The following is a 10893-nucleotide window of genomic DNA, read 5'->3' as shown; positions in this document are numbered from 1 at the left end:
TCCAGGGCCTCAGCCTGATTCTCGGTCCTGCTTGTGGGTTTATCCAGGGCCTCAGCCTGATTCTCGGTCCTGCTTGTGGGTTTATCCAGGGCCTCCTCGTAATTGTTGGCTTCTTTTGAAATCAATTTTTGTAAAGCCTCTGCTACTTCGTCTTCCAGAGTGTGTGCCTGGCTTTCAGTGATCTGTTATAAAGAGACAAAACTATAGAGCTGCTATTCCCGTTCCTGGACATAACTAAACAAATAGACACCTGGACTCTAGTTCAATAACTTCCTGACCTTTTGGCTAAGATAAAATGTAAACTCCAGTTGAACACGTAGGCACCATGCAAGCTTCCAACAGTCCTACTCAGCTATGACTCCCGTGAGCCACAGCAATGAATGCCAGCATGGCACAATTTCCCTAAGGGGACAGTAGTGGCATGCATACCTTTGTAGTAACCAACAGCTCTCTAATCAGATGTAAGACCTGCTCAACAAAGCAACAAACGCTGGTGCTGGAAGCCTAGCTAACTACTCAGTGCAGATGATGTTATGGATATTGGAGGAGAATCTACAACCACTACTTTACTAAGCCAGCATAATGTCTAACAACAACACAAATATTTGTCTTTATACCCACAGATAAGGGTAGTCTTCACTCCTAATCAAGGAAACTTCTCTTTGCAACAGACAATCCTTTCTTATGCAGGTTGTGGCGGTGACTGCCCAGCACTCCAGGAAGAAGTAGGCTATTCATTCAAGCTGTCAGTGGTACCTGCTGAAATCCAAGGGATGCTTCCTGAGAGAGACACCTGAGGGATGCTGCTCTTTAGCTGAAGGTCACATGATCAGTTACAGGATCCTTGTGACTAAGAACCTCAGAGAAACCTGCTGGGCTGTGTCAGGGCTGAGCAGCCAAGTCGTGACTAGGGAGGATTCAATCGCTCAGAGTTCCTCAAGCATCCACTGCCAGTCTCTGCTCGTGTTATTTCTGGTTTTGCCACACACGCCCTCTGCCTCTGCTTCTTAAAGCCTGACTTTCCTTCTAAGCTCATTCCAAACACCTCTTCCTCTGAAGCCTTTCCCTACTTCCCACTGGGCACACACCACTCTCTGGCATCTGCACAGCTCAAAGGACTCTCAAACCGCCTGTGTGATGGGTATGTGTGCTTATCTGGCCCTTCTGATAAACCCAAGGGAGTCCTTGGGAGCCTAGTACAAAGTAGGTGCCCCATAAACATTTGGTTGCTTGAATTACGAGGCTCAACTTCCCAGGACACTGTAGAGTGTACTGAGAACCAAGTTTGCTCTCCTGCAAACCACTTACTAGGCCGAGATTCAGCAGTTTAGAAACAATCTTGTCAAACACTCCTCTGTCGTTCTCCTCATAGATCCTGGTAGCAATTTTGTGGACAATGTCTTCAGCAGTTAGAGGGGTTCCATCCAGTTGATGCAGGCCATCCGGGTCATCTAGACAGAGCAAGCACAGCTTCACAACATGGCGAGTACACACCTATTCTATGCACCATATTATAGCCCACACTTTCTGAAATACTCAAGATTTTTGTTACATATATTTATCACCGATTCATTTATCATTCATCCATTTAGAGATAGTGTCCTACTATGTCACCCTGGCTGACTTGGAACTTCCAGCAGTCCTCGGCTTCTGCCTCTTGAGTGCTGAAATGACAGTCGTGTACTGCCATGCCTGGCTGCTGGAGTACCTCTACATAACAGAGCTTAAAGTTAAAGCTTAATAACAATAATAAACCCCAGTCTCCAAAAGACAGGGAGCTTATGTTATGAGCTTGGAATAAAAATATTAAAGAGAGAGATCTACATGAACATCATGCAAATTTTGCAGAGAAGCCTGTGAATATACGTCCTTAGTTTTCCTGGGAATTCATTTAACGTAACTTCAGAATAAAGCAAGGGATCATTCTGAGAGAGACAAAGGGGCTGTGTGTGATGGTTCACGCCTGCAAACCTAGTGCTTGGGAGCCTGAGGCAGGAGGATTGACATGAGTTTAAGTCTAGGCTTGGCTAACAGGGAGAGACCTTGTCTCAAACAAAGCAAACTCAAACTCTAAACAACAAGAACAATGATGATGACAATGACAACAACTAATGTGAGGGAGAAAGGGGACAAAGTCAATGAAGCCTTGGTACATCCACACAAGAATCCCAGAAGTCTATACCACATTGAACAGGTCCGCTTTACAGAGTATACCACATCGATCAGATCTGATTTACAAAGTGTTAATAATCTGTCATATGGAGGCAGATGGGAAAGATCAGTGGTTTAGCATAGTGATTTCTCTTGTTCTCTATAGACCTTGGATCACTGTACAAAATAATAAGGGCATTGGTCTCTGTGCGTAGCTCAGTGGTAGAGTGCTTGCCTAGCATTTGTAAAGCCCAAACAATAAAACAAACAATTATGAGTAAGGGTTTATTTAATTTGATTTTATTGGAGTTATAAGGAACAGATGAAATAAGATTGTAAATGCACATTTTGAATCATACAGTAGTGTGTGCAAGAGTGTACTATTGCAATTATGCCTAGTGGATTTAGATTTTTAATTTTTTTGTTTTGTTTTTCAAGACTCGGTTTCTCTGTGTAACAGCTCTGTCTGTCCTGGAACTTACTCTGTAGACCAGGCTGGCCTCGAACTTAGAGATCCACTTTTGCCTCCTGCGTGCTGGAATTAAAGATGGGTGCCACCACTGCCTGGCAGATTTTTAAAGGAATTGTGATTTTTTTCTGGAGAAAATGAAAATAGAATTCCTTGCTAGATATGTTTTGAATAATGCTTTATTTTTTGAGACAGAGTATCATTATGTAGGCTGGCTTTGAACGCTCAGAGATCTGCTTGCTTCTGCCTCCAGAGTGCTGAGATTAAATGCATGCACCATAACACCCAGCTCTATGACTATAATCCTTATCACTTTCCCTCAATGAAAGAACAACATATTTCCATCCCAATTCTACTCTTTTCTTCCAAGACCCTTGGGGATCTGGCCAGGGAATCTCTCCCATGGCATGGCCTTTCTTCTAGACCGTGGGGAGGGTGGCAGTGCAGCTTCAGGTAGACACCCTCTCCTGCTTTTGGATGCAGGCTTTATAAAGATGGGTGGTGATTATACACAAAGGTCGTGTTCTTGTTCAGCCACAAGCCCTTTGAGACCCAAGTGCCAGAGTGACAAAAATCATAAAATTAGTTCCCTTCATGTCTGGTTGGAAGTGGAGTTCTTCATCTGTTTCTCAGGAGCACAGCCTCTCTATCACTTCGGTCTGAATTTTCCATTTGTGGGTTGCACGTCAGGCGCTGGGGACTAGTCTTCCGTCTAAGCAGAGGAGGAAGAATTCACTTCCCTCCCCACTTCTCCCTTAGGAGCCGAGAAGGAAAGAATGTTGGCTGCCTGCTGACGCTGGAAAAAAACCCAGATGACTGTTTTTCAGCTCATTTACTTCCCAATGGGGAGAATGCTGGAAACTCAGAAGAAATGTCTTCCTCCTCTGCTGCACCACTGCGGGCTCTTGAGCCAGGAACGCAGGTCTCCCACGGTGGAACTTTGAGAGCTGCAGTTAAAAGCGAAGTACTTGGCCACTGCCCTTACCTTCCATCAGTTTTCCCCACACTCTTTGAAAATGAGAAGAATACCTTAAGGTGATTTCCCAGCTGTGCTCAAAGGAGTGTTTTATGCTTCCCGTGTGAAGCCTCAGAAAGAAGCCGGCATAGATTCAAATTTTAACTTTTAGGCAGCTACAATGCTCTATACAGACATCAAAGGACTGTGGCCTGTCATTATCTTCCCTGTTATGTCTGGTATTCCTTATCTCATTTAATACCTAGAATTCATTTCTCGAGTAAAATTAAAGTCTTACTATGTGCCAGACACCAGAGGTAGAGCGCTGGCTGTACCTAGTACCTCACTTAACACTTGGAATTCGTTTCTTCAGTTTAATTGAATTCAAGTCTTAATATCTGCCAGATACTGGTAGAGTGATGGTTGTGTTTAGCATGGTCCCTGGATGCACAGAGCTTATTATCTAGATCATAATCTGCAATGTGAGAATTCCACAATAAATTCCTGCTACTGAACACTCAAAGGCACCTCAAGCATAAGCATATAAGGAGAAACAGGCAAGGATTTTGAATCTGGAGCTTTCCTAAAGGCAGTCTTGGGTCCGAGGACATAGCCTGCCAAAGATCCTCTCCCTCGCTCTACCTCTGGGGGCGGAGCCTGCACATCTCTGATGCTCTGTTCGGATGCCTAGGTGGGCTCAGACCTGCTGGCTCTGAATGGAAACTAGACCTTCACCCATAAAACATTCTCTCTAAGACCCTTGACTTAGTCTCCGTAGGATCTCAAGTAAAGTTAAAGCAAATCTGGGCATAAGTCAAAAGACATGAGGACCAGCCCTACCACTTTAAACCTACAAACTGGCAGTAAAATGACTAATTAAAAGTAGCTGCTCAAGTCACAAACAAATCTGTGTCTCTGTTGGTGCCTACAACCAGTGTGGCTAATCAAGTCAGACAAATACTACATTCTTTTTTACTTTATTAAACCAAATGTTCTGTTTAACCAGAGCAATTAAATTAATTTCTTTTACGCAGTTACGCCTAGTGTCGATTTGCTTCTGGTCAATATACCTTAGGTTAAAATGTAGAATTCAAGATTTAAATTCTCCAAATAGCAGAACATAAATCATTGCCTCCATCTACTCAACACATATAATGCACTTTAAAAGTCTCCTCATTGCTATGAAACAAAAATAAAGACAGAGAAGAAAGCCTGGGCTCACTTCTAAGCACTGGTTTTCAGAATTGAAAATACTCTATTTATAGAGGTTCACTGATTCCCTCACACGTTCTTTCATTTCTTTGCTTATTTATAGAATCATACAATGAATTAACGACTATTCAGGCACTGCCCTATAATGTCTCTGTTCTTGTGGGCTTTTCAGTGTAGTTTTGGATAAAAGCAATCGTAAGTGGTTACAGTTACAAATATAAAAGTTCAAACTACAAGAACAATGATGGCAAGGAGCAAAATGTCTATCAGATCATGTATGCTGGACAAGCCCAGAAGTGTTTGACAGTAACTATGAAGACAGGAACTATATGAGGGATTTTGGTTTTGGTCCTAAGAAATGAGAATCTACTAAAAGAGATTTATGGGAAATAAAGAAGGCATGCTCTGCTCATCCCATATAATTCCGGCATCTAGACAGAAGCACAGAACCCTCATGATCTAGGCTAGCCTGAGCTATGTACAAGGTCTTGGCTAAAAACAAACACTCAAACAACAAAACAAAATAAAACTAAAACCTAATGGCATTCTGGCCATCGTCGCACACACGTTTGCAATCTCGAAAGTCAGAAAACTGAGGCAGGAGGATTATGAGTTTAAGACCAGCTTAGACTATATAGGAAATACTGTCAAAAAAAAAAATCTGAGGAGCTGTGGTTATAGCTCAGTGGTAGCGTGATTAACTGCCTAGCATGCGTGAGGCCTCAAGTTTGATATTGAGCACCCCCTACAAGGAATGACATGCACATATTTCAATATTTTATATTTGTAAATTAAAAGTCCACTCCAGTTGTCACATCATGAATAGGCTGAAAAAAACTGAAGTAGCTGCTGGGAGATCTGTAAAATATTTTGTTGTAGCTCAAATGAAACACGATTGGGTATTGGGTAAGGGCAGTGGTGACTGAGAACAGTAGTTTTTCTGTTGGTAAAACATGGGAACTAACGTGGGAAGCAAAAATGAACCAGTTTTGGAAGATTAGGATTGAAGAGGTTAAAAAAAAGAGAATTATTTCAATTTTAGATTTCTGTCATGAAGAAAAAAAAAGGATAAATAGCAGCAAAAAAGAGGAAAGATCTTTTGAAGAGGATCTGTGAGGAGGAAAGAGGTCATGAGTTGACTCTGGTATACATTCGGTTTTCTGTGGACCTGACACTTCCAAGGTAAGATGCTAGGTAGAGAGGAAATAGGTCTATAGTCCAGAGAAGTCTGAGTTTAAATGTATAATGGCTAGATGAACAAAGGCAAGAGGTAGAAACTACCAACAAGAAAATAGTGGACATTTCATTATTAGGAAGGCATATTTTATTGATCTAGTTATTTGAAGAAATAATGTTTTATTTGTAGTAGTTATTAAAATAAATAAAAATAATAAAATGAATTTACTAATGTAAATACAGATATCAGGTCTTAAAAAATTTCAAAGCATCCGCAAGGAATCCAGTCACTATGGTCACTATTATTGCTCTTTTGAAATGGAGTCTGGTTAACTTGGTATTTTATGTAGCCCAGAATGGACTTGTGATGACAGGCATGACCCACCATGCCTGTCAGAGTAAAGGAAACATTAAAGGGAAAAGTAGAGACTCTAGACTGTTTTTTGTATATTATCAGTAAGTTTTGGTTTTACCTCAGCTTTGGACCCAACACATGACAGGTCATGAGCATATTAGATATATTTTGTGACTTTTATAAGTATGTGGCCTTTTTTCAGTATGTAATGAAAAACTCAAAATGAGAAAAAAAGATAGCAAAGCATCCTTTAAATCATTTACCTTGAAATTTATGGTCCAGTCCACTCTTTGTAGAATCGTACTCATCAATCAGTTTTCGATTTTTAGTTGAATCAACATCTTCCACGTCCAGTGTGTTACCAAATGGGGGGCTTCTTATAGACTGCTTTTCTTTCTCAAGTTTTTCCTTTTCTGTTATCGCCCTTAGCAGGTTCAAGTTATCGACAGAAGAATAATTTCTTTCACTTGGCTTGCTTTCTGGAAGAAAAGTTCCAAGCCCAACACATTGATTTTAGTTTAGAATCCCATGACCTACATTATTTAACTGAACAGCAATATGAATTCCTTTTACCTGGAGAGTTTGTCTTTTTAATCTTGTCTGCCTCTGCCTCAGCAATCTGTGAAACAAACAGGAGACAGACCGCATTTTAAAGCAATGTTTCACAGCTTACCAAGTATACAAGCCAAATGATTTAATCTCTAGAAGATTTAGTTTTGTTTGTAAAAAGCATTGCTATGAGGATTAAATGAGATAAACAAAGGACTGGTGCACTTTAAGTATGAATTCCTTTCTCCTGTAATATTGACTAAAAATAAATCTTCAATCAAGCAGTGTGGCATGTGCCTATAATCCCAGCAATCAAGAGGATGAGGCAGGAAGATCAAGGGTTGTAGGCTACCCAGCAAGACTCTGTCTCAAACAAAACAACAAAACAAACCACACACACATGTCAGTAAATTAACCCATCTTCTAAGAGTGGATGCAGTATTGATCTTGCTGGGCTATCATCATGTGGGCACTCTAGCACTCTCTATGGACATAACTCAATGGACATAGCACTTAATGGACATAACTGTGAGAACATACAATTATCGAAACTAGATTCCTCACCTTAATTTTTGTCAATTTATTATTAATGTCCCAGAGTTTGTAAATTCAAAATGGCTAAGATATCACAACGTAATTATGATAAATAATCATGAGAATAAAATGACATAGCAGTTACAATTTTACATCCAACCCACCTGTTCATTCAAAGGTCTTTCTGCACTTAGTTCTCTATTATGCAGAGATTTGTCTAGAATAAATACATAAAAATATAATTTAATTGTGCATTTGGATGATAAAATATGTTTCTCATTAAAATGAAAACAGTGAAAAATCTTTTAGAGAAATAATTCTGGGTGGTTATGAAATAAAATTTATATTAGCAAACATTATCACTTGTGTTCATGATGAGTATCAGTGTTGCTAAGCTTAATATATTACTGCGTTCCCTGAGTTAAATGTAATCACACTTTTGTTTTCCGATAAGAAATTTAACATATAGTTCTAATTCTTGACTTATTAAGTCTTCAGTTAGAAATATAAATTTTGATGATCATTGCTGGCACATTAAAAGAGATCACAGATTCCTACTTGAGTAATGAATAGATTATCTTAGAAAAAAAAATCCAAGCCACTTTAAGAACAGGCATTTGCTCCCTTTTCCAAAATAAGATTCTTATAAGCAGCTCATGTTATTGCCCTGTTATCTAAAAAGTGAAGGAGAAAAATTCACCTTCGTTTTCTAAAGTCAAAACGATTCTGTCATTATGCAGAGATAAGATCTGATTAGAATAACTAGGCAAGGCGATTTAGAGCTCATAGGTCACACCAAGCTTTGCCTTTGCTGGGCCAAATGAAAGAGAGCTCAGAAGTTGAGAAATGTCCACTTACCTTGACTGCCTTCAGGTTTGGGGAAAGCTTGTATTGGGCCGCTATTGAGCACCAACACCAGTATCCAAGAGCCGGTCCAAAGGAACCCCATTCTTCCTTGCTCCCTCTGCTCTCTGCTGGAAACAGCTTGGCGCTGGGCCCCTGAGCTGTAGCTTTTGTTATGAATGAGAAGGGGTGTAAGAAGCTGGCAGGGACAGGAGCCGGAGCGCGGGGAGAGAGAGGAGCTGGGAGGCCTGCAGTTGTGCTGGCCTGGAGATGATGCTCCAGCGGGCCTAGAGCAGGTGAGCAGGTGCAGCGGGCGCTGTCCGCTCCGCGGGTGCTGAAGTTCCTGCGCGAGCGGACGCGGGCCTGGGCGTAGCTTTACTCCACTAGCTCCTGGAGAGGAAGTGAGGAGGAGGCGCATGCTCCATGCAAACCAGGGGCATGAGGATGGCGTCAGCGACCCAGAGCTACTCCAATCCCGCGGGAACGGAGAGGGGGAGGGGCGACAGGCAGGCTAGCGTATTTTCCATGCCGCAGTCCTGGGTATATTCCTATGTCCAAGTCAAGTCAGATTGCAGGACGCTAGGCATGGTTGTTGTACCTCAAGGACTATATGCCCTCTCTACCTGTGAACCTATAAAGGAGAAAAGGATAATCTTGTCTAATTTTGACTTGTGATTCTTCTGCAGTATCTGCTCCAAAATCGCTTAGGCATGGTTGTTGTACCTCAAGGACTACATGCCCTCTCTACCTGTGAACCTATAAAGGAGAAAAGGATAATCTTGTCTAATTTTGACTTGTGATTCTTCTGCAGTATCTGCTCCAAAATCGCTTCCTGCTATACTGAAAAGGTATAATTCTATTACACGTATAGAATTATACTAAAAAATATGATTCTATTAAATCGTAGAAAGCCCTGCTTTTAGTGATCAGTGTTGACATTCTCTTGATGTTTTTGCATCTCAGCTCCCCAGGAGTCTTTTGATTGGGAAATTGTACGAATATTTTTTCCCAAATAGATTGCGCATCACTCTCGCAGATCTTGAGACAGAGAAGAAAAACAATCGTTGTCCCTCTAGGAATGAGAGTCCTCAATAGTCAGGGAGATGAGCAAAAATACTCAGTTTTGTTCTCCTTTTCCCAACGAAGTAGGAAAAAATGTTCACTTTTGTGACATTGTTCCCGGAGTTCCATTTATACCTGAGGATCTTGATGTTCTGGGAGTCCTCCTAGAAAAGCAAAAGCCGTGAAAAAACATTCCTCCCCTCATAAGCAAGTCAGAGGGGTGCTTCCTATAACTATCCCAGAAGCCTGAGGTCATTGCATACAGCTTACTATCCCAAGACCAAAGCGGTGAATGCAGACAGCATAATGTGAGCAGGGTGCTGAGCCAGCTCTTTAGTCTGATTTTTAAGCAGAACTTGGATCTTTTCCTTTCAACTGCAGCCTGCTGGGAACTGGGCTGAATAATGACCACAAAGAGGGATCCAGCACAATCAGGCCTTTGATTTCTGCATCCTCCCTTTCAAGGACCAAGTTACCTAATTAAAAACCCCAAGCAAACAAACAAACAAAAACAAACCCATTGACAAACCAATTTCCCTCTTTCTGGAAGTTTTGAGTTTAATGGTCATGCAAGTATTTAAGTTAAGAATCTAAAAGTCTTTTTGTTTGTTTCTATGTGAGTCTTTTTAAAAAACTGACACATAAAATTTGAGGTTATAGAATACTTCCAAATCTAGCAGTTACTTCAAACCAAACAGCTCTTTCTTAATGGTGAATAGAACAGTGTTATTGTCCTAGTAAGCTGCAGGGGCCAGAGAGATGGCTCAGTGGCTAAGAGTATAGGCTGCTCTTACAGAGGACCCAACACCCACGTAAGTGCAGCTCACAATTGTCTGTAACTACAGCTCCAGAGGATCTGACACCCTCTTCTGGCCTCTGCGGCTACTCATTTTCACATACTTGTAGTGATATTTTGTTTGTGTTTTAACAGATAAAGCTTGCCTGAAGATCAGAGTGCAGAGTTAAGCCACCAGAGGCCAGGCAGTGGTGGTACACACCTTTAATACCAGGACTTGGGAGGTAGAGGCAGACAGATCTGTTCAAGGCTATCCTGGGCTACATGAAATTGATCCAGTCTATAAGAGAAACAGAGCTCACACAAAGGATCCCAGCACTTGGGATTCCATGCCTTTAAGCCCAGCACTAGGAAGGTGGAGACAGGAGTGATATGGCTGGGCAGAGAGATGAATATAAGGCAGAAGGAGACAGGAGTTCAGTGCAGTCTAAGGTTTTGTAGAGATGCCATTCAGTCTGAGGACTTGGTGGAGACAGGATCTTGCCCCCTTTGGTCTGAGGATTCAATAGAGGTGAAAGGTCTCTCTAATGACTGACTCCTTTATTTCTCTGATCTTTCAGCATTTACCCTGATATCCGACTCCAGGTTTTTATTATTAAGACCAATTAGAATTTGCACAACACATACTTCCATATAGACACCCATATAATAATTATATTTTTTATATATTAAAAAATTAGGTCATATTTTTAAAATCACAGCTGTGTGAAGAGTAATTTCTTTAGATTCTTGTTTCTTAAAATTAAATGACAGTTTTTCTAGCTGATGTATCTATTCCATTTGTTATTGTG

The 10893-nt window shown here is 41.1% G+C and overlaps 1 protein-coding gene across 1 annotated transcript in view; it reads right to left on the bottom strand.

The window, feature by feature from the left end:
* The window catches only part of Scg3 (secretogranin III), a 35928-nt gene extending 27279 nt beyond the window's left edge, over positions 1 to 8649 (bottom strand). Inside the window, exons 1-6 of the mRNA XM_005347612.3 lie at positions 8260 to 8649; positions 7566 to 7618; positions 6892 to 6937; positions 6582 to 6797; positions 1309 to 1451; positions 15 to 182 (exon numbers count right to left, since the gene is read on the bottom strand). Coding sequence (XP_005347669.2) covers positions 15 to 182; positions 1309 to 1451; positions 6582 to 6797; positions 6892 to 6937; positions 7566 to 7618; positions 8260 to 8350 — 717 coding nt within the window. The 5' untranslated portion in view covers positions 8351 to 8649. The remainder of the gene's footprint in view (positions 1 to 14; positions 183 to 1308; positions 1452 to 6581; positions 6798 to 6891; positions 6938 to 7565; positions 7619 to 8259) is intronic.
* Between the last annotated feature and the right edge of the window lie 2244 nt (positions 8650 to 10893).

Source organism: Microtus ochrogaster, chromosome 5, assembly GCF_000317375.1.
Source record: "Microtus ochrogaster isolate Prairie Vole_2 chromosome 5, MicOch1.0, whole genome shotgun sequence".
Taxonomy (NCBI): domain Eukaryota; kingdom Metazoa; phylum Chordata; class Mammalia; order Rodentia; family Cricetidae; genus Microtus; species Microtus ochrogaster.
The sequence above is the reverse complement of the archived record's forward strand: the minus strand, read 5'-3'. Positions and strand labels throughout refer to the sequence as shown.